The 24,856-nt window shown below is 36.0% G+C and overlaps 1 protein-coding gene across 1 annotated transcript; it reads left to right on the top strand.

The window, feature by feature from the left end:
* The first annotated feature begins 1,596 nt into the window (after positions 1-1,596).
* On the top strand, positions 1,597-24,559 carry LOC128234804 (nodal modulator 1-like). Its single transcript, XM_052949324.1, has 30 exons — positions 1,597-1,740; positions 2,180-2,315; positions 2,622-2,722; positions 4,336-4,442; positions 5,024-5,105; positions 5,467-5,544; positions 5,830-5,904; positions 6,382-6,510; positions 7,013-7,102; positions 7,231-7,287; positions 7,536-7,735; positions 8,046-8,223; positions 8,997-9,138; positions 9,640-9,704; positions 10,184-10,247; positions 10,498-10,634; positions 11,357-11,505; positions 11,884-12,096; positions 12,394-12,476; positions 12,978-13,137; positions 13,603-13,729; positions 15,801-15,917; positions 18,785-18,912; positions 19,347-19,488; positions 19,719-19,805; positions 20,046-20,156; positions 21,687-21,788; positions 22,252-22,371; positions 22,644-22,736; positions 23,197-24,559. Exons 1-30 carry the CDS (start codon positions 1,618-1,620, stop codon positions 23,374-23,376), a joined length of 3,576 nt encoding a protein of 1,191 aa, XP_052805284.1. The 5' UTR covers positions 1,597-1,617; the 3' UTR covers positions 23,377-24,559.
* The last annotated feature ends 297 nt before the right edge of the window (positions 24,560-24,856 follow it).

The following is a 24,856-nucleotide window of genomic DNA, read 5'->3' as shown; positions in this document are numbered from 1 at the left end:
TACACGGTACGTTTAACTTTCCTTTTGTTATTATTATTAACATGTCTTACAGCTCTTGTCTTAATTACACTTATCAACGCACACTTATTCTGATTCTGCATCACACAAAAGCTGCATAAAACTTCCTCGCCCAACATAAAAGGTGCTTAAACATGAAAAAATCGACCGTATAGTTCCCGTGTAAGTGCACTAGCCGTCGAAAAGAAACAAAATTTGCAAAAAAAAAATCAATGAAAAATATCTAAAATAGGTACAAGAATGGTACTCTCTATCTGAAAACACAGTTTCAAGTCACGCAATTTTCTATTTTCACTTTGTAAACAATCAATTGTTCAGCTTACAACTTTTTTGTTAAGGCCCCTAGAAACATGGGTAGGCGTATTTATATTGCGAGAAAAGGGATATTACTTACTCACCAGGTGAAAATACCTTCCTTAAACACCGAAATTCCTTCCAATACCGCCATTTTATTCCGCATAAAAAAATTCCCTCACTTAAAATTCGGAAAACACTAAACACGTTGGCCCCCTGTTATTGCTGTGGACAAGTATCTGACGTTACGTCATTTATATTGCATACTATTCAATTAAAGTACTGATATTTTGTTTTGTTTTATTGATGGATACATGTGAACTCCATAATTGTTTAATATAATGGTCGTCATATTACATGGAAGAAATAAAAAGTGAAAGTAAAAAAAATAATAAACAAACGACCCTGATCCATGAAAGAAGGTGTGACACGGGCCACGGGTGTCCAAAGTGTAACTAAACTGAAATCCAAAGTGGCATTACGCAGAAGTGGTCGTGTAGTGGTCTTGTAAACACAATGACAGACACGTGCCTTAACAGTAGCTAGATGACATCCTGTGGCATTCTGTTAAGGCTTAAGCCGTTACTACAGTGGTTACACATATATTATATACAATCGGTATGCTTTACAAACTTATCGATAGAGAGTAATTCAAACTATAAAGTAATAATATTCAAAGTTTTTTATTCATTTCTTAAAATTAATTGTTTTAATAAGACTTTTTGCTTTAACAAAATTAGCTACCTTAGTCGTTTTAGCCAAAGAATTTTCGAGGAATCAGTGCATGCTGCCGTTTTTCCCTACCGTTGTTGCCGTTGTTACCCATTCCTTTTCGTTGTCTACATTTCCATCGCTTAACTCCTGTCGCAGTAATATTTCCACATCTATAAGTCCAGGCTTCTCTAAACACAACAGTAGTTAAAATATAATTGTGTCATTTTGACTCTTGATGGGGATGTTATGACTTCTGGTGATGACGTTCTGACTCAATTGGTGGTGTTAAGACTATAAAAGGACTTTTGACCAGGTACATTTTGACCTGCTACCGAATTGATAATAATCATATCTTAATAACATTCTCCTGTAACAGCTTGCATCTTATATTCCGACATGATCTGACAGTACAATTGCAGATAATTTAATTCATGTTAGGGGAGATCAATGCTTATATGTGTGAACTCATTTTTTAATCGGAAAATCATTGTCTGCTCCGTTTTACAATGGACTGTTCTTAAATCGATTAAACAATCTAAAAATAAAGCGTTTCTACCAAGGGAAATAACTTTCAATGAACCGGCTGTCATCATGAAAAATATTATCATTTGTTTAATATTCTGCAAGTTTTTCATAACTGGGACGATTGCAGACGTTCTAGGATGTGGAGGATTCGTAAAATCTGATGTTGAAATTAATTTTTCCTTGGTTGAGGTGAATAATTAATGAAGCTCTTAATACTTTTGTTTAACTTGTATCAATTTAAGTTTTGCATGTTTTACCCCACCCATTTCGGCATAACATTTGTGTATGTTCTTAGAATATATGTGCTCATTACCTATATGAATGTGATTTGGACATGAATTTCCATATACTGTCACTGATAAATATAATAGAAACAGATCTATCGTAGTGTTATCAATGAACCATTCTTAATGAATTATAGAAGTGTAGTGTTGTTACTCATTGTTAGAACCTGCTGCCCGGCATGGTGGAGTGTGTGGGTAAGGACAGCTGGAGGGCCTTGGTTGTGTTCTGATGGCTTCAAACCTCAGACTGGGTGCACTTTTCTACTCCGCAAGTCCAGTCTTGTCATGATTATTGGCTGACGTGTCTCCATTCTCAATGTTGTTGTGTGTTTTTTTTATTTTAGATAAAACTCTACACACCTCACAAAAGCATCAAATACCAGACTGACTGTGCCCCGAACACAGGCTACTACCTTATTCCACTATATGACAAAGGAGACTTTGTACTGAAGGTTGAACCACCTGCAGGATGGTCATTTGGTATGCATAATTTTAAATAAAAGTTTTTAAAAAAGCCCGGGGCCAATTGTATAAAACTGGATAAGTTAGCCATAGATACTCTTTTGGTTCGTTTGCACATAGAAGCAATTGAACTGCTCAACAGTAATTATTGGATAAATATTGACCAGTGAATAATCATTTCGACTAAGTTGAGTTTAACCAAAGAATTAACTGCTTTTATATGATTGGCAGCAGGTGTTCATCTTTAACCTTTAAAACTGTAGCAGAGATTGTTTTTCGTGTTAACGTCTGGATATAGTTTTACACAGTATAACAATGTTTCAGAACCCGAGAGTGTGGAGCTTCATGTAGATGGAGAAAAGGACCCCTGTAGCCTCGGACAGGACATCAACTTTGTCTTCACAGGCTTCTCGCTAAATGGCAAGGTGAGTTGGCAGCAATTTTGTTTCAATTAAAGACAATACAAAATGTTAGCCAGTGAGTTTACCCAGTCAAAATGTAAGGTCACTTGGAAATGAACTTATAGAAGCTCTGATTAATTATCTTTTGGAATCTTAGATGTGATAAATTAATGTCTTAAAACTTTAACATGGAAACTTGAAGTACCGTAAATGACTGGGTATTAGACGCACTTTTTTTCCTCAGATTTTGATGCAAAAAAATACCTGCGTATAATACCCAGTAACAATTTTTTGAACTTTTTTTCTGAGGTCAATTTCAAGCCGAGAGGTTGTTTAGATTTATGTAGAAAGGGATGTTACTCGCGTCATATTGATCGAGTATATACGGGTTAAAACGGCAGTTGAAGATCGGGATACGGTATATCGTAAGACGTTTATAATTTCAACAAAAATATTTTTCGATTAAAGTTACCGTAATTCACCTAAGAGTTCGGACACTCTAAATATTTGGACACCCATAATTATTTCCCAAAATAATTTATTTTGCGTACCTAATTTTTGGGCACCCAAAGGGCATCAATCACAACTTTTATAGTTACCAAGTTTCACAGACGAAGATTATTGATTTTTATCTTTACAATGCCTGGCTAGATTACCTAACCGTATACACCACTGAGACAATTTAATTAGTTACTACCCATCCTAAACGATTTATTGCCTGTTGAAAAGGAAGTGTGATATATTTATTTGAGGATTAAACAAACAACAAGGGCAATCAAGGGATTAAGAAAACATCGACATGGCATGTTTGTAAAACGATCTGCCAATAAGCTTTTAAACTTGTACCTCACTTATAGACTGTAAGAATCAATAATCGTACAGTTATACATTAATCCTGCATAGCAAAGTCCATGCTCTCCACGAGATCCTCGTGGGTATAACTGTAAGTTATGTGATGTCACACAGTGTGACTCTTTGATCTGAAGCCGATAGAATGTGTTTATTCAATTCAGTGCATGTATAAAATGGTGTTTTAATTAACTTCATGAAGGATTTACACTTATAGGCGTAATAAATAAGTTTATGACCATTGATTACTACGGATAAATTAATAAGTGGTAAAAAGCAAACATGAAGAAAAAAGGCAGGTTAAGCAAACATGTAAATAAAATGTAAAAATGATAATTTTCTATGTATTCGGAGAGCGAAAAAAATAATTAATTTATGGTGTCCGAACTCTTGTGAATTACGGTATTCAATATTATTTTGAATAATAAATTGAATTAAACAATAATCAAACTTACATATAAAAAAGCAAAGTTGGGCACTGTCAAAATATTTTTTGCATAACATAACTTTTCATTCTCGACAGTATGGTTGTATGGTTTTAAAGATAACCATCGCCATTTTCACGAAAAAAATTTTTTTGTCACTGTCAACAAACATGGTGGCTGAAAATGCCGGACGATTTTGACATTTTTTCTATGCGTCTTTTAACCAAAAACATAGATTAAAAGTTTTTTCTCGGATTTTTCACAGATTTTATTCCCTGCGTCTAATACCCCCTATCGTCTTATACCCAGTCATTTACGGTAGTATTTTATTTGCTTTATCCATATATATCTATATATCTATAGGTTGTGAGTAAGGGTCAGAAATTTGGGCCAGAAGGAGTTCTGGTCAACCTGTTTAAGGCTGGCTCAAAGGACATTTTACAGTCTACAAAGACAACACAGGATGGAAGGTTTGTATATGTTGTACCATTGCCCCCCACTAAGATTGTGAAGTTATGAATTGTATGGGAAAATTAAATGTCTGATACAGAAATAAAAATGTCTCAAGGTCCGGATAGGGTAAATATTTATTAAGTTGGTTGAAACAGAACTACTTAATGTTTGTTTTAATTTTCAGGTCACGATGATTTAATAGTTGCGGGTTCATCTTTATGTTTGTTTTAATTTTCAGGTCACCATGATTTAATAGTTACTGGTTCATCTTCATGTTTGTTTTAATTCCAAGGTTACCATGATTTGAAAGTTACTGGTTCATCTTTATGTCTGTTGTAATTCCAAGGTTACTTTGATTTAATAGTTAACGGTTCATCTTTATGTTTGTTCTAATTCCAAGGTTACCATGATTTAATAGTTACCGGTTCATCTTTGTTTGTTTTAATTCCAAGGTTACCATGATTTGAAAGTTACTGTTCCATCTTTATGTCTGTTTTAATTCCAAGGTTACCATGATTTAATAGTTTCTGGTTCATCTTTATGTTTGTTTTAATTCCAAGGTGACCATGATTTAATAGTTACTGATTCATTATTTCAGTTACCAGTTCACCAAAGTACTGCCAGGAAAGTATGATGTTCGAGCTTCATCAGGGAAGGACCAGAAGTACAGGTTTGAAAAAGTATGTGGTCATGTTAGATTATTATAGACATAATTTGTAGTATACTTTATACTCCAATTGCTGAGGTCTATATTGGTCCAATTACATCACTGCTTGAATTATTATATACATCTGTTGTGATGCAATGCAATGCTGGTCGTCTTTCTAATGTAAAAGTACATGTTCATTATAAGTTCTTTATTTTCAACCATTTCATAACATTTGTAAGTATAATTGATAACCATATGTTCTGTTTTGTAATCCTGTATAATAAATTGATTGATCAATGCTGAACTCTCTTGCTAGGTGATTGCCCACATATTCACGACAACTTTCAAACTGTTGCTGTATTTGTATATATGTCTATATATTGTATACACAGTCAGAGGTGAGTGTCGAGATAGGACTGGACAATGGAGATGCAGGCAGTTCTCTCGTCATCGCTGGATATTCTGTCTCCGTAAGTTTCATGGCTTCTGATATAAAACCGTTTAAGTTATGTAAGATTTTTAATTTTAGACTCCAGTTGTATTAGTTTTGTATTCGTAAAATGTTGTTTGGTAAGCAATTCTAAAGTCAAAATGTTAAAAATTTATTGTTGAACTTTGTGGTATAGAATTTTGTTCTCCTTTGAATAGATAATATTTGCTTATACAGTTACATGTAGCCACATACATTTCTCATTAACTTGTAATCAACCTTGTTTAATACTGAGTTTTACCCATTTCTTTTTGTAACTGTACAGGGTTTGGTATACAGTGAAGGGGAGCCCATCAAGGGAGTGAACTTTCTACTGTATTCTACCACAGTCAACCAGAAGGTGGGTTTTCTCATTTATATGTAGGGAAACTCAGTTCTGTAAAGGCAAAGTTGACAGAGAGTATTGTGGCTCGTAAGTGTAACGTTACTGCCTCTAGATGACTCATTTTTACAAGTCCGAGTTCAGACTCAGTTTCATGGAAACACTTTCTATCTTTCATAATTAAGAAGAATCTTCTTTGTTCTGTTTTCTCAAATAGTTATATCATTCAAGAAATTTAATCACAAATACTCAACTAGAAGAAAAGTTACAATGAAAACAAATACCAGGAAGTTCAGGCTGACAGCTCAGTTGTGAAGACAGTATAGGTTCATACTTCCAATTTCAAATTCTTAATTGACCCATAGGCTTTCTTTACAATGGAGCTGAATATGAACCTGTATTAAGCATACTTACATGTTCACACTAATTTAATTATGCTTAACATTTGATTATTTTAATTTACTGATTTACTTAGTTTATACATGTACATTTCAGGATGTATTGGAGTGTGACAAGTCAGCCATGTCGGGTATGGGCAAGTCTGATAAGCCCTTGTGTCATGTTACCTCAGACGCTAGCGGGAAATTCACATTCCCCTGTCTTGTTACGGGGGATTACTACCTGGTAAAGATGACATTCAATATGCATACATCATCATGAATATTAGATCAACATTTATTTACTATAGCTGTATTGGCAGGTACCAGTCAACTTTAATAGATAGAACCTGAAATTTATATAACTGGGTTTGCCCATGCCAGTACAAATATAAAAAAATACAAATATTTATTTTGGCTATTGAAATGCATTTATAACAGATGAATGATTCCATTATTTCTTTAGTAACATGTGTATTTTAAAACAGTACAATTTTGTTTGTACCAGAGGATAAGTTTGGGAAAACTAGAATGTTTATAATTCTTGAACTATTAAGCTCTATTCTTCTTATCAGCTGTAAATGATCAATAAGATTGTTGCTTAATATTGAAATAGTATGGTTAGTAATATTTTGATAGTAAACAACATTTTTACTTTTAAATCAACATGAACATTACTGCAAACTGTGGCACAATGTACATTCTCACCTCCTAATCATATTTAGGTGTGTTTTTTTCCATCCTTGCAGATTCCTTTCTACAAAGGTGAGCACATCACATTTGATGTTGAACCAGAAAAACTCCCATTCCAAGTGGGGCATTCTGATTTGCAGTTGGAGGTATGTTATCATGGTAGATATTTCTGCTTTGCACATGTTTGTCTTTAAATGGTCTTAAACATTCTTATAATATGGTGTGCTTGAAGTACTATAAGTTTGAAATATATTTCTTGTTCTTCTTGTTTCAGCAAACTTTCCAAGTGGCAGGTTTCTCCGTTACTGGACAAGTAGTAGATAGTCCAAAGGTAACCTATTATTATGGTTTATACGACTTACTTAGCCCTTGTGTTAACAAAATTCTGTAGTGTATACATAATATGCTGAAGGCCTACTATTAATATTTAAATGAGAAAAAAGTAAACTGCTTTTCGGCCCAACAATTACATATTATTCTAAAGTCATTTAATGTTTTTGAATTTTACTGTTTTCAATATAGTCTTAATGTCAAGTCATTGGGCGAGGCGTTAAACTATGCTTGTATCCTCATCCATAGGGCAAGGGTATAGGAGGAGTTACAGTGCTGTTAAATGGTGAGGCAGTGAAGAAGACCGGACCAGACGGTTTGTACCACCTCGAGAACATGAAGACAGGGATGTACCGTCTGAACATGCGGGCGGAAAACTTGGAATTTGAGGAACAGAATATTCGAATCACACCAAACACTCCACAACTGCCCGATATCATACCTGCCAGGTAGAGACTTACTACACTTGATGATTTCAATGTGGGGAGGGTGTGTTGAAATTTGTTTTATTGAATGCAAATGAAGACAAAACAGAATGAACAGAAGATAAGAATTACATCCAACACTCCCATGTCTGTCTGATATCAAACTAGCATGGTAAATTGATTATGGGGGTATGATACCTTTTGTTTGATTTAACATGTTGACTTAAAACCTGCTTGTTTCCATAACTAGGGTAGAAACCAGTACATGATTGGTGTGTACAGTTACCAGTTAGAGGATTTGTTGGTGTGTTTATGTTGTTTTTCTATATTCCAGATTCAACCTGTGTGGTAAGGTGACCATTAACAAGTTCCCTGAGGGTCTGTCCACACAAACCATCAAGCGTAAGATGATCATATTTCCCGAGGGTAAAGGTTCAGCTGCCGTCTCCAAGGAAACAGGGGAAGATGGGAGGTTCTGTTCCTATGTTGCTCCTGGCAAATACGTTGTCAGGGTAAATGTCATATAAATAAAACATTCCTTTTTATTGTGGAAAAAAAGCAGTATTAAGATTATGGGAAAACTGTTATTGATACCGTAAGTACAATTATAACAGCTGAAACAGAATAACAGCTCTTAATTCAACATAGAGTTGAACCCTGTTGGCCCGATATCGCTTTGCTGGATTTCCTTGTTGGCTTGAACTTGATTTTGTTAAATGTATATAAGCATTCATGCTTGGCTTGAAATTCACCAGGCTCATAGTATTTTGGCCAGTCCCTTGGATATCAAGCCAACATGTTTCCACTGTATATCATTTTTGGTCAATGAAATGATTTAAAATTAGAAAATATTAACAGCCATGTCCTTTTTACACTGTACATAAACCAGCTATAGGATGTTGATATTTTGCCTAATTTAGCTCAAGCTTGCTTAAGTATTGAAATGAAAATGATTTTAAGGGATACATTTTCTGTTTGCAACATTCTTTTTAAACTTTGTTGAAATTCAGTTATTTACCAACTTTTATGAACAACACCATACAAGAACTGGCAGATACTTATTGAATTGATCCTTGTAAATCCAACTTTTATTATGCCCCCCCCCCCCCCCCCCATTCATTTTTAGGTTATTATAACATCTAAAGCTCTAATTGAAGTTTTTAATGATGTTTTATCATTGAAACGAGCATTTCAACACATCTCAATCACTTTTTTATGTCTGATCCTTTAAAATGCGGAGTCCCTTTAAGTGCTAAAATAAAGCGTGGTTTAATATTTTTACCAGGTCCACCTGTCTGATGCGGAGATCAAGGCTGGATTGACCATTGCCCCAGTGGAACAATTGGTCACCATTACCAACAAGCCCATTCTTGACCTAGTCTTCTCACAATTCCGGGCCAAGGTTACTGGCTCAGTCACCTGTATTGGTAAGTATCTAGGTCAATTATTTGGTAACTGGTAACCATTAACAACATGCCCATTCTAAACCCTGTGTTTTAACAGACTAAGGCTGTCACTTGCCCCTTCATCTGTATTGTGTTCTTACAGTTCAAGGCCAATGTCACTTTCACCTGTCAAGTGTTAAGTTCAATTGATCTTGTTTTCATTGCATCAAGGTCAGCCAGTTTATTATATGCATGTTGTTAAATGTCAATGTCATTAAATCTTAAAATTGGAAGGTCACCTGACTATATCATCATGATGGGACTTCGGATATACATTTATTTAGCATGTTTCACTTTCCTAGATAACATCACTTCCTGTTAACAAAACCAAAACATTTGATACTACAAAAACAACTCTAATGACTTGATTTTTAGCTAATAATAACTTAGCAGTTAACTGTAGAAGTTTACATGTCTGGTTGATGCACATGTATGTGTTACTGTTGGTAGTGTTGATCTTTCATTTAACTGTTTATATTGCAGAAAAGTGTGGTCCTATTGAGATTTCTCTTGATGCAGTTGGCCGCTCCGACAAACAAATTGCACAGGTATAACTTTTAACCAATCCTTTGATAGTGATAGACATCTTGATCAAATGTTATGGGAATTGGGTCAATTGTGATGTGAAGAGTTCATATTTCTGTTGTCGGGTATGTGCACACAGTTTTACTAAGGCAACCCAGGTTTGATTGTCTGCCCGAGCATATGAGAGTTGAGTTTGAGGTCACCATGATGGACATGGGGGTTTCCTACAGGTACTCTAGTTTCCCTTTCAAATCAAGACCACACTCTGGCAAAACAACATGCTTACAAGAGTTATTTACATAATGTAAGAACTTGTTTAACAATCATTGTAAACTAAATAAGTTTAAACTTACATAAAGATCATTCAATGTTATGTTAATTATGAGGTAACAGTTTCCTATGCTTTGTATATGCATTTGGGTAATATTTTCTAATTACTCCGATTATAGCTTCCCTCATCTTCTTTGGAATGAAGGTAATGAGGAACCATTTTAAATTTCAGACCCAGGGAAATCAGAAAACCAGCACATTTACATTTGAAAATGTTCTCCCTGGGAAATACAAAGGTAATACCATTTAAAACACATTTTGCTTTGTAATGATACTGAACTTATATCACATTGTCTGAAATAACATTTGAAATAAGTCTTTAGTTTTGTATAAAAATCTTTTATAGAATTCAGAAGATCAGATTCCGTGCATTACCACTATTGCAATTAAGCATTGAAGTAAAAACTCCTATGGCATTATGAATACAATGAATGAAGCAAATGTCCAGTATGTATTGAAAGTTGTGTCATCTGATATTTACAACAGCTACGGTGTTGCGTGACAGTCTGTGTTGGGAGGAAAAGACGTTGGAGCTTGAAGTTACGAGCAAGAATGATGATAGTCTGTCCTTCCTGCAGACTGGATATATTCTTAAGTGCACCATTTCACACTCTACCACTCTGGTAAGTTTTTATTTTTGAGTATGATAATGAAGGCTTTTACCTTGTCTGTTTTTAGAAGAAGAAAAAATGGGTATTGCCATGTTGTCATTGCTGTCAGAGTGCAAGAACCCTAACCTTGGTCATAACTATATTGAAAGGGAACTTGGTTCATATCTGGTCAGAGACAATATGCACATGTATAGAAAGGCCCATAACCCTGACCTTATCAATTGATGACTTATGCCCCTTTTCAAGTTAAAAATCAAGAGCAATTTGTTTTGCAGCTCCCTTGGTTGTTGGGAAGATGGTTCATATATTTGGAAAGTACTAATAACAACATTGACAGTCTTTCCTTGTTACAAACTAGATACATTCTCAAATATGCCATTTCACATCACACCACTCGTGTATGTATCAGATGTTTAAGTAAAGTCGTAAGTAGTGTTTGATGATGCTCAACTATTCACAAAGTGCAAATGATAGCTGTTGTTTTGTAAGCTTCTCCTAGCATAATTATATCTATGGCTCATGTGAATTTGGTTTGTGGTCACTAAGCCGGATAAGTGGGTTTCCTCGGTGTTCTCTGGTTTTCCCCACAACACAAGACCACAATCTTGCATTACATTGTGCCAACATGAGTGTCCCATATTGTTTTAATATGTTTTACCTTGGAAGGAAGTCAAGATAATAATTGAGTTAGATTATGAAGATGTTAGGTAAATAAATTCCTATTCCTATTCCAGAACTTTTCCCAAGACAAAAAGGCTGACAGTGTTGGCTCGTTCGAGCTGAACAAGGGGAAAAACAGGTTCTGTCTGGCTCAGCCCGGAGTATACCAGCTCAGGCCAGACTCGTGCCACAAGTTTGAGAAAGATGTCTACAATTATGACACGTAAGTTATCTAACATTCACAACTCAGCTCCAGCAGGAACATTTTTGTTTATTGTCAGACCTGTAGCATTTCAAACTCCTAATATGATGATCTATTTTATTGATATTTTTTTCAATTAAAAGCAATCATATGACCTGTTCTTAATTTTGAGCAAATCTGAAATTGAATACAAGAGAATCAATAGAGACATCCTGACAGCTTGCTTGTAATGAAATAGTTTTAGAATCACAAACATTTCTGATTAAACATTTTGAAAGGCCAGTAAGCTGGCACAGGAACCTGGCAATGATTCCATGGTGACCATAGAATCCTCCCTAGAGACTGAACCCACTACCCTTGGGGCCACCAAATCTTTATTCTGTTTTATTTCCCCCACAGATCAAACCCAGAAACCCTGACCATGACTGCAGTCTCTCACCTAGCCTTGGGCACAGTGAGTACAGATCAGCCAGTCAATGATGCCATGGTGACCATAGAATCGTCCCTGGGGACTGACCCCACGACCCTGGGGCCTCTCACCTTAGAAAAAGCTGCCGGAAACGCTTCTCAGGCCAAGGAGGCGCAGGTGTACAAATTCAGCTACTGGGCAAAGTAAGTAAATTTTTAACTTTAAATTTAAAGACTGGTAGTATGTTTAAAGCATTTAACTTCAACAGGTAAAAACATGCTGTTTGTTCGAATAAACAGAATGCATTTTTTTGCATGACTTTCAAACATTTGTACTAAACTTGTACACCATAGTGGAATTTTAGAACGTTTTTGTCCAACACCATTTTTTTTTGTATTTGAACCGCCATTTTGATGGTATAGATCAACAAAGGGGAGTAACTGCAAAGTATAGATAACCAATTCTATTTCCTGTTTAACATGTTGATTACATATCCACAGGACGGGGGAGAGTGTGAAGGTGTCAGTGAAGTCTTCAGAGATGCTGTACAGTCCTCCAGTATTACAGATATCCATCTCTGGAGGTAGTTGTACTAACTTATACAGATCTAATATGCATTCTTGTGAACTGCTTTTACTTATAGTATATTTACTGAACAGATAGGAAGAAAATTGTCTGATTTTTTTAGGAAAAAAATACAAGTAAGATTTCATAGCTTAACAAACCCTTAATGATATCATGACTTTGATATTGTCAAAGAAATTCACGCACTCACAATGACAATGAGCATGTATATAGAATGAAATGACCTTGTATACAATGAGCGATATTAACCAGGTTGTAAATTAGTTTCACCTTAACATTCAATGATGTTGACAGTGGTCTTGAGGTATACGTGTCTGCCAAGAGGTTGTGGGTTCGATCCCAACCATAGGTTATATCTCATGGGCATTGAAAAATAACACCTCTACTGGTTTCTACCTGGAAGACCGACTTGAGATTGATTCATATCAGCCTACAGTTGTTACTTCACCAATACTTCCTAGTATAAACTAAAAGATACAATGTTGTTTGTTTCCACCAGAGGTCTGTCCTGGTGAAGTGTTCAAGTTCAAGGGAGAGCGGGGCCAGTTTATCGTGGGACATGTGACTCCGCCCCTATCTGGGGTCAAGGTCACAGTAACAGACAGTCAAAGTCGAATGGAACCAGTTGTTGCCCAGACCAGTGATAAAGGGGACTTCAAGTAGGTGCTTTATGCCCTGAAGTTATGTTTTTCTGCCATATGTAGAGAGATATAGCTGTCAGGATTGTCTTAGATTCTCTTCTTAGGGTAATGAAGGATCTATAGGGAAACTTTTTTCTCGGGCGAGCTACCAGATTTTATACCCTGAAAAAGAATATCACTATGAAAGTCCTCTTCCCTCATGATACTCTTAACTGTGAAAGTAGAATTCATTCAAGAATAATTCATCTGACAGCTTGTCAGAAGCAAAATTATGTACTGTTCTTGAGTGGCTTGAAACTGTAGTGTGATGTAACAAACACTTGATGGATTGCTTGGACTTATAAGACATTTAAAACTTATTGTTCATCTCGTCTGCTACTGTAAAAGTTGATACAACATTATTTAGAACCAAACATTGTATGTCAGTATTTGATTACTACAGAGTTGCATCAGAGTCATATCTTATAACCAAACTTTTATCAGGATTGGCCCCCTACACAAAGGTTTTGACTATGTTGTGTCGGCAGAGAAGGAAGGCTATGTTATGGAGAAGGAGGAGGGGGAAATGGCAGCATTCCGAGCTAGACAGCTCTCACGCATTGATGTCAAGGTACAGCAGGCAAAAGGCATAGCACAGCTGTGTGGATTTTTGTCTTCTTTCTTTGTTGTCATGCAAAAGATTTAACCATGGCAATATCTCAAAAACTGTTTGAGAATTTCAAGTTAAAGTTGGTACATATATTGCCAGATACAATAGGCACATATGTAGCCAGCCCAAAACTCTGGCTTTACAGTAAAACTGCGATCGCTCGAGGTTGCCAGGGACCGAGCATAAACCTCGAGGGAACCTATATTTGGAACGACCCAATTTTCAATTCTCCAGTCTGTTATGAAATATATTTCAGTGTATTTCAAGTATAAAGTAGTCTGTTTACTAAGACACCAATTATATGTTGCGTTGTGGAAATCGCTCATATGTTCATAGGCTGTAGTTTACTATATGTATACTAAATATAAAATGTAAAAGAATTATCAATAAACCAATAAATCTTTAATCATTTTTACAAAATGGCCATATTGAAAAGCAAAGTGACAAAAAGGAATTCTTTTCAGAGATTCCTATGTTGGATCGATATGGTAGTGTTTATTCATATTTTTATGCCCCCACAAAGTGGCGGCATATAGGGTTGCCCTTGTCCGTACGTACGTCTGTCTGTCCGTACGTACGTACGTCCCGAAGATTGTTTCCGATCTAATTCTTGAAAACCGTTTGTCCAATCCTCGCCAAACTTTAAACACATGTTTGTGACCATAATATCTTGATCAAGTTCGATAGTCATGGAAATCGCTTTAGTCATTTAGGAGTTACGGCCCTTTTTTGCCAAAAATACTTCAAAAATATATGTTTCCAATCTAATTCTTGAAAAGTATGTGTCCAATCCTCACCAAACTTTACATACATGATTGTGACCATAATATCTTGATCAAGTTCGATAGCCATGGAAATCGCTTTTGTCATTTAGGAGTTACGGCCCTTTATTTGCAAAAAAAGACTTGAAAAATACGTCCTGAAGATTGTTTCCGATCTAATTCTTGAAAACTGTTTGTCCAATCCTCACCAAACTTTAAACACATGTTTGTGACCATAATATCTTGATCAAGTTCGATAGTCATGGAAATCGCTTTAGTCATTTAGGAGTTACGGCCCTTTTTTGCCAAAAATACTTCAAAAATCATTATGGCTTATTTTCTGTGACAAAAAACCGAAGTGGGGGCATCCGTGTCCTATGGACACATTTCTAGTTATTACTCGTTTACATTTCTCACAATTAACTTCTCGTCATTAACTTCTCATAATTATCTTCTTAAATGCCCATATCAACTAATATAGGTCATGCGTTAACAGTGTTAAATGGTTTTTCACACCTTATAAATTTCCTTTCAACTGTCATTGCATTTTTTACCACTTGCGAAGTTTTAATACCTAGCAATTGTTTGTTTATTTTGGAACACGCGTTCGGGAAAAAGTGTGAAATTATAACCTCGAGGGAGCCATAAGGTTTTGTGCATGATTTGTGTACTTGGGACCAAGAATATTGCTCGACTCCTCGACATAATTATGTTTCGATGCAGCGTAGGTATATTTTATATGAAAATAGAAGGAAAAAAGTTCAGGACCAAGCTCCGACCTCCAGGGAGCGCTGGTTCTCGAACGACCGCAGTTTTACTGTAGTTATTGTTGAGTTATGTGCCATCTTTGTCTGTAAAAACAACACCAGACTTGTGTTTGTGTTCACTCTGCAGCAGTTTTTTGATTCATTATAGAACAGAACAGAACATAAATTTATTTCGGTTTAAATATTAAACATAATTACCTAAATGAAATAGATGATAAATAAAAATTATTCTTGATCATTGGCAAGAAATAATCCATGTTCATATATGCATGGCGTTCGGCAAGTCAATACATGAAACGAAAAATTTTTTAGTATTTGATAAATGAAGAACACAAATGAGGTAGATTGTAATGAATACATTATTTTGATTCTCAAGAAAATAAATGTAAATTAGACCTTGACATGTCAATAGTTACCTTTTCAGCCTACAAATGGGATATGGCTTAACTTCCATGACCATCCACATAATATATTGTTTTGTTATGTTTATAATATATAATTTAGATAGCAGATGAGGAGGGTGGAGCCCTAGATGGTGTGTTGTTGTCATTGAGCGGGGAGAAACAATACCGCAGTAACAACCTGACAAGAGATGATGGAACTATGACCTTCATTGGACTGGTGAGTACACTGTTTGGGTTTCTATTATTATTGTTTTTGCCCTGTCCGGTAGTCCGTCAGTCCGTCAGTCCGTCCGTACGTCACACCTCGTTTCCGATCGATAACTGGAAAACCGCATGACCTAGGATCACCAAACTTGGTAGGGAGGTTGGTCGTGAGGTGTAGAGGATCCCTATTGTTTTTGGGGTCACTAGGTCAAAGGTCAAGGTCGCGGCGACCCCCAATATAAAAAACATTTCTGCTCAAAATCTTGAGAACGGTTTGACCTAGGTTCACCAAACTTGGTAGGGAGGTTGGTCATGAGGTGTAGAAGATCCCTATTGTTTTTGGGGTCACTAGGTCAAAGGTCAAGGTCGCGGCGACCCCCAATGTAAAAAACATTTCCGCTCAATATCTTGAGAATGGTTTGACCTAGGTTCACCAAACTTGGTAGGGAGGTTGATCATGAGGTTTAGAAAACTCCTATATTTTGGGGGGTCACAAGGTCAAAGGTCAACGTCGCTGTGACCTCTAATGTAAAAAAATATTTCCGTGCAATATCAGGAGAATGCTTTGATCTAGGTTCACCAAACTTTGAAGTGAGGTTGGTCATGATGTCTAGATGATCCCAATTGTTTTGGGGGTAACAAGGTCAATAGTCAAGGTCATGGTGACCTTCCATGTAAAAATCATTTGCGTGTAATATCTTTATGTCTCCCCCATTCATGGGGAGACATATTGTTTTTGCCCTGTCCGTCAGTCAGTCCATCAGTCTGTCAGTCAGTCAGTCAGTACGTCACACTTCGTTTCCGCCCAATAACTATAGAACTCTTAGACCCAGGAACTTCATACTTGGTATGCTAGTTGGTCATGACTAGTAGATGACCCCTATTGAATTTGGGGTCACTAGGTCAAAGATCAGGGTCAACGTGACCTTGAGGTGAAGAAACGGTTTCCACTCAATAACTAAAGATCCTTTGGGTCCAGGAACTTCATACTTGGTATGCTAGTTGTTCATGACTATTAGATGACTCCTATTGATTTTGAGATCAAAAGGTCAAAGGTCAAGGTTACCTTCAGGTAAAAAATGTTATGTTGGCAGTGACCTTAAGCTTAAAAATGGTTTCTGCTCAATAACTAAAGAAAGCTTGTACCCAGGAACTTCATAGTTGTTCATGACTAGTAGATGACTCCTATTGATTTTGAGATCAGTAGGTCAATGGTCAAGGTCACCCTGACCTTGAGTTGAAGAAACTGTTTCCGCTCAATAACTAGAGAACGCTTGCAACCAGGAATTTCATACTTGGTATGCTAGTTGGTCATGACAAGAAGATGACCCATATTGATTTTGAGATCACTAGGTCAAAGGTCAAGGTTGCCATGACCTTGAAGTGAAGAAAAAGTTTCCGCTCAATAACTAAAGATCCTTTGCTTTCAGGAACTTCATACTTGGTAAGCTAGTTGTTCATGACTAGAAGATGACCCCTATTGATTTTCAGATCAAAAGGTCAAAGGTCAAGGTTACCTTCAGGTAAAAAATGATACGTTGGCGGTGACCTTAAGCTTAAAAATGGTTTCTGCTCAATAACTTAAGAACGCTTGTACCCAGGAACTTCATTCTTGGTACGCTAGTCGGTCATGACTAGTAGATGACCCCTATTGATTTTGAGATCAGTAGGTCAAAGGTCAAGGTTGCCATGACCTTGAGTTGAAGAAATGGTTACCGCTCAGTAACTAAAGAACACTTGCACCCAAGAACTTAATACTTGGTATGCAAGTTGGTTATGTAGATGATCCCTATTGATGTTGTGATCAGTAGGTAAAAGGTCATGGTCACGATGACTGTGAGCTGAAAAATGGTTTCCGATCAATAATTGAATAACGCTTGCGCCCAGGAACTTCATACAATGCAAACTTCGTTTACATTTTCCATGATTAATCAACAACACTTTCTTCTCTTCTCTATTTAATATAATCGAATAAACCAAACTTCACTGTTGGTTTGTCTCCAGTCCAAAGTTACAAATTTCATGTCCATCATTTATTTTTTCTCAGCTACGACCACACAATAGGGGAGACAAGCGCTTTTTCAAAAAAGCAATCTCTAGTTAAGTTTATACTAATTCCTTTTAGCTTGATTGTGACGAAAGCTGAAAGCATATAGAATCACACTCGCATCTGTTTCCTTGGGTAGAAACCATTACTGATGTCCTTTTTGAAAGGCCATGAGAAAGTTTTTTGGTGGGTCAGACTCTTATCAATTTGTGTATTTGGCAAACACCTATACCTCTAGACGACTCTCACCCTTTTTATTTAGTGACAATGCAATGCAAAAAATATTACCAAATTTGTGCACATTATTAATACATCTGCTTAAAATTTGGAAAAATATTTTTGGTTGACAAAATGTTCCTGCTTATTTAAAAAAAATCTGCATGAAAAGAGTTTTTAAATAGTTGTAAACAACATGACGTAAAGGAGTTATAATTATATTTATTGGGTGAGTTGTGTTGGCAGATTGTTACTTAAAAGTACCATGTAGGAGCCCTCTTTATCTGAAGACCACATGAACCAGTTGAAAAATAGTGGGAAAGGGTAAGCCTCACCTCTAGAAAGACCATATGAGATTTATGTCATTTTAGATGCAGATTTTCTATGCAATGACTTGAATCCAAATAGAGTTTTCTATGGCTTAGCCGGGTTCTGGCAACAGGAGAGTACTAGGGCTTTCTTGCAACATACCGTTGCAAAGGATTTGTTCTTAGAGTGCTTGAGAGCTAAAGATTTGCACCACAGTCTTCTAAGATCTCATTAACACTGAGATGAAAGAAAAACTGAAGAATGTTTTAATTCCATGTTCAAGAATTATATATTGACATTTATTCCAGAGTCCAGGTCAGTATTTCTTGCGGCCGATGATGAAAGAGTACAAGTTTGAGCCAGTATCACGTGTGATTGAAGTCACAGAGGGCACTGCTGTAAATATTGACATCAAGGGGGTCCGGACAGCTTACAGGTAAACAAATCATGCTCACCAAAGGTTTCCAAATCACTTGATGTTCAGGAGCATAGTTACCTTTTGGACATGTCGGCCTTTACTTTTTTCCTTGAAAATTGAAAAACAAGAGGATGAAGAAGTCAGTTGCATTTGTAATTATGAGACATATCAATCCAGAGAGGCTATGTAACAGCAGAATCCCCAAGAACTCAGTCTACAATGTTTTCAGTCAAACTTTGCCCCTTTATTGCTTTATCATTGCAGAAAATTTCTGATTTAAGATCTAGAAAAGGAGGCTCAGATGTCAAGTTGTTTTAATATTCTTTATTGGAAAACAAATGAACACATGGAGAAATGATACACAAACAAATTTGTCATACTTTTTTCCAATCTTTTAGTTGATTTTTGAAAGGATTGCCACTTTATTAAGATGCTTGTGTGTGTTTTCACAGTTGCTATGGAATGGTTACATCACTGAATGGTGAGCCAGAGTCGGGGCTGTTTGTCGAGGCTCTCGGCCAGGGGGACTGCTCAATGTACCAGGAGGAGTCCAAGACAGAACAAACCGGTCATTACCGGATTAGAGGGCTACAGGTGGGCTCCATTTTAATCGATAATTAATAAATAACCATAAACAGGTTTATTTACTGTCGTGGAGAAAAAAGACAAAGCATTGGCATCCGCATGCATAACTTTTATGTTAACCTAGCTTTCAAAAATACCAAAGTCCAGGACATAATGATTTAGCTCTATACAGATAAATTTAAAGCAATGCTTCATAAAAATATTACTTACCTTGTCAATGTTTTACTCTACCATTACAGCCCAACTGTACGTATGAGATTCGCCTTAAGATTGGAGAAATGAACAAACACATCGAGAGAGCTGCTCCCAAATCCAGATTTGTAGTGGTAAGGGTCATGTAGAACTTGCTGATTAAGAATTAAGTCTTGTGCCAGTAATTGACAGAAATGATATTAAAGTAGATTTTAACTGTAGTGTTGATGTGATTTTGCGCATAAGAATCTAAATCAGCTTCTTGACAATTGTTGAATTAACTGTTACAATATTGTACTTAGATCAGTTAATTGTTTTCTAGAACTGAATCAAATGTGTATTGCAAAAAAATAATAAAAACTTTCTGTTATTAGGTGGAGAATTCAGACTTTACTGGTGTAAACATCATAGCATTCCGACGTATGAACCAAATGGACATCAGTGGAAATGTGATCACTGACCCAGAGTACCTTAACACTTTGAAGGTCAGTAGCTTATATGCAATGTCAAATTACCTGTCCCATAAGCTGATACATTATATAAACATGAGGTTTAGAAAGTGTTTCCTTAATACATACCCTAAGTCCTTTGATATTATTCAAGTCAGCATTGGTTTGAGTACATGTATTTAGTTTTTATGCCCCCGAAGGTGGGCATATTAAAATCGCACCGTCCGTCCGTCCGTCCGGCTCTATAACTTTCCCTTGTATGGACAGATTTTAAAATAACTTGCCACATGTGTTCCACATACCAAGACGACGTGTGGCGTGCAAGACCCGTCTCCCTGCCTCAAAGGTCAAGGTCACACTTAGTGTTTATTCACAATGGAGTGCTGCATATAAGGACATAGAGTATAGGTTGTCGTGTCCGGGCTGTAACTTTCTCTTGTATGGACAGAATTTAAAATAACTTGCCACATGTGTTCCACATACCAAGACGATGTGTCGCGTGCAAGACCCGTGTCCCTACCTCAAAGGTCAAGGTCACACTTAGTGTTTATTCACAATGGAGTGCTGCATATAAGGACATAGAGTTTAGGTTGTCGTGTCAGGGCTGTTACTTTCCCTTGTATGGACAGATTTTAAAATCACTTGCTACATGTGTTCCACATACCAAGACGACGTGTCGTGTGCAAGACCCATGTCCCTACCTCTAAGGTGAAAGATACACTAAGTGTTTATTCACAAGGGAATTCTGAATATAAGGACATAACAGTGTAGGTTGTCAAGTATGGGTGGTATTTTTTATGTTCAGAGGCAATTTAAAATAACTTGCCATATGTATTTGATATAAGGACATAACAGTGTAGGTTGTCAAGTATGGGTGGTATTTTTTTATGTTCAGAGGCAATTTAAAATAACTTGCCATATGTATTTGACACATAAAGGCAAGATCAACTTTTCATGTACTGACCTTGTTCGTAGGTCACATTCGGGGGCATTCGTCACATACTGTGACAGCTCTTGTTATATTTCATTTTACGACAGCAACAGGTATTTTCTGTTACATTATATTTTGTGTCAATGCTTGCCTTGTGCAATTAATATTGTCTGATTTTAGTTTTACATGTTCTTATTAAATGTCATGTTTGATTATTGTCACATCTGACCAATTAAAAAACAACACAAACTTGATTCACTTGAAGATTCTCTAGCATAGAATAATAAATATGTAGTATAACATTGATTCATATACTTGAACAATACCCCTGGGTTGACATTGATTCATATACTTGAACAATACCCCTGGGTTGACATTGATTCATATACTTGAACAATACCCCTGGGTTGACATTGATTCATATACTTGAACAATACCCCTGGTTTGACATTGATTCATATACTTGAACAATACCTCTGGGTTGACATTGATTCATATACTTGAACAATACCCCTGGGTTGACATTGATTCATATACTTGAACAATACCCCTGGGTTGACATTGACATGGTCAATCTTGGAGTGCCGTATTGAAAAAGTATTTTCTTGTTTAATTTATTGTACCTGTACCGCCAGGTTCGACTGTACCGAGAGGACAATCCCAACCAACCAATGACCACGGTCAGTCTCGGAGTGGTCAGCTTCTTCTACCTGCCTTCTCTACAGATGGACGAATCTGTAAGTTATCACACGTTTTAGCCCATCTGTATTTAAAAGAAAAAGGTCAGGTTCATTGAGCAAAAACTTGAGCAAAATCTAAAAAATATTCAAGATAAATTAAGTGAACTAAGTTACACATGTTTCCAGAGACACAAAGCACATGTATAGCAAGGCCCATAACTCTGGCTTTAATAAGTGTCAATTTATACCCTTTGTATGTCAGACTGTAAAACAACAATAGACAAGTTTTTAGTGTCAACTCTGATATGCTCTTTTAAAAATAGAGCTTTCCTAAAATTTGCGACTAATTTTGCTGATTAACAATTGGCATGATTAGTTTTGTCTGTGTAATTTAGCTTCATGTAGATTTACCATCTATTAATGTTCATGTCTTTCCCATACATAAGAGAATCACGGTGTAGTATTGTAAGGCCCTCTGAGGTTAAATAAAGACAATGTTTCTTATGCATTTGTGTTATAGGTATACTATGTGAAGCTGGACAGCACCCTAGCCAAGTCCAGTTACGAGTTTGACCAGCCAGAGATAGAACTGACAGCAAATATCTCCTACAAACACATCACTTTCAGCTTCAATCCAAAGGTGAGTTACATCCACAATGTGTTAAAGGCCATTTACAGGTCCTGCTTATATATGCTCAAAGTTGTGAGAATCTTCAAGTAGCCTTTTCAGCTTGAAATTTAAGTTCACTGTGAGGCCAATCTGTCCTGACTGATTAACAGCATTTAAAATAGGCAAAACAGTATTTTGAAGAATGCCATTCCAGGTATGGGTTTAAACAAACTTGTTTTGTTTTTAAGGGGTAAATTGTGAGGCACAAACTATATCTTATATTGCAAAAAATATGGTTACAGAGAAAGAGTCTTGAGCAGGAGTTGAGCCAGAGTTCCGTGTTGATGCTGCCTTTCACCATCCTCGTGATATTCGCCATTTACAACTACCAGAAGGTATGTATATACATGCTTGTCATTTTGACACTACTGAACTGTAATATGGTCAGGATTGTACAATGGCTGCCCCACATTGTTCGTGTTGATCTTGCCGAGTATGAGAAAGTATAATGTGCCATGTTTATTTGGTAGAAAAGTACATGAAGAAAGAAATACTTGTGTTGAGGATGCATGCTGATAAATTTACCTTTGTGGATAGATTTGCATAGCTTTCATGTTGTAATTTATTTTCTACGGAATTTATCTTTCTATTAATTTAAACATTGTTTAATTGGATATTCTTTCTAGATTTTTGTGATGATGTGTAATTAAAAAGTAAATATATGTGTGCAGTATACTCCTGATACTTCAAAACTTGATATAAGCATAATGGGTGATGTTGTGTTTACCTTTCGGGAAGCACCTGCTTGTATAAAACTTTCTTAAATGTACCCTTGACCAAATTCAATATTTGCAGTTGTTACCCTTTGCTCTGCAAATGTGGGGACAAGCTCAACTAGCGATACAGCGGAGACAAAACCCAGGCATGCACCAACATCAGCAGCATCATCAACAACCGCAGCAGCAGTATGCAGCACTACATGACTTTGATGATTCTCCTGTTTACAAGAAAAAACCTAAGCCAAGGAAAACTTGATCTCAGTGCAATATAGCAGCTTTAATATTTTAGATAATGCAGAGTTTTCATAGTACATTTTGTATTGTGAGTTTGTGAAATAAGAGTGATGATTTTGGTACTGAATTATGTTTACAAACTTATTTTTGTATCAAACTTTAATGTTTGGAATGAATAGTAATAGATAAAGCTCCTGAGTAAAACATTGTGTGCACAAAATTAAAGCCCTGCAGTATTATGAAAGAGCTTTCTGCACCTTTTGATATAAATCATTTTTTGAAGCATTGATATAAGTAAATCTGTTACAGTACTAGTGTACAAGCGGTATGTTTTAAGTGGAATATTGTTTTATTATTATAAATCATTTGTTATGTATGTTTATAAATTATTCACTTAGATGAACATGTATCATGTTAAGTGTTACCATACCCATTGTGTGTATCCTAGAGAAATGTTTTGTAGTGTATGTATGCAGACTTACAGTGCAATGGATTTGTGGACTGAAGCTGGAACAATTACCGCTTCCATCAACCACAGTGTTGTTATCAGGTGTTATAATCATCACATTCCTGCTTTAAAACTTCTTTTCATTTTAGATATATTCTACATCATATCGAAAAAATGCCATCTATAAACATTTTTAAGCTACTTTATATTGTTTTTATGTCAAATGTCCATTTAAATTAGTGTATACCTAGTAATCTTGGAAAAATTGACCCATCAAATCATTACTTCACAAGAAATTAACCTCAGTTCTATATTTGTGATGACTTGAAGACAGATGGGACATTTTGTCATTGAGCATGCAATGAAATATCTGAGATCAAGTAGCTGTTAAATATGAAGCGAGTGCCACAAATGAAATAAACTTTGCCGGAACTGACTAACAAAGCTATTGTGTTCGAAATGGTTATTACTATAAGGTAAAATCAATTAGAGATGATATGATACTTGCATTAAGAGGATGGCATCCCACTGTATTCCAATTACAATTTTAAGCAGATACATACATGTATATCTTCAAGTCATCACAAATATTAACTCATTTATATCAGCCTTTGATCAATGATTGAATGTATAACCATGAATGATTTGTATTCCTAGCACAACATTATCCCATCCACCATCCATCGTGTGCATTTATTCCTTTTTTGTAACTAAAAATTTATAAATATGACTACAAAGAATAGAAATGTGAAAACATGCTGTTTTGCCATGTACTTTCAGGGATTCTATTTGTCTGTGTGAGAGATTTGTTCGAATGGTACATGTTTTAATTGTACAATGACAGAGAACAGAAGTTACCACTGAAGTCGTACCACATTTTGAGAACTCATCAGATACATATTCTACTGTTCAGATATAAGGTGTTAACAACATGATGGAATCATATGCAATTTGTCATACTAACAAACTTCTAGTAAATGGTCTTCCACTTCAAAAGATCAATAATTATTCTCATTTTGGTAATCTTGTATATGGTACAACTTCTCATGTAATG

This window comes from Mya arenaria, chromosome 5 (assembly GCF_026914265.1).
Source record: "Mya arenaria isolate MELC-2E11 chromosome 5, ASM2691426v1".
Classification (NCBI taxonomy): Eukaryota; Metazoa; Mollusca; class Bivalvia; order Myida; family Myidae; genus Mya; species Mya arenaria.
The sequence above is the reverse complement of the archived record's forward strand: the minus strand, read 5'-3'. Positions and strand labels throughout refer to the sequence as shown.

Coding starts and splice junctions, on each gene's coding strand:
- LOC128234804 (XM_052949324.1), top strand. CDS start 1,618: ATGAAAAATATTATCATTTGTTTAATATTCTGCAAGTTTTTCATAACT. Junction 10,635..11,356: donor TTTCACACTCTACCACTCTG/GTAAGTTTTTAT, acceptor TTCCTATTCCAG/AACTTTTCCCAAGACAAAAA. Junction 13,138..13,602: donor AGTGATAAAGGGGACTTCAA/GTAGGTGCTTTA, acceptor AACTTTTATCAG/GATTGGCCCCCTACACAAAG.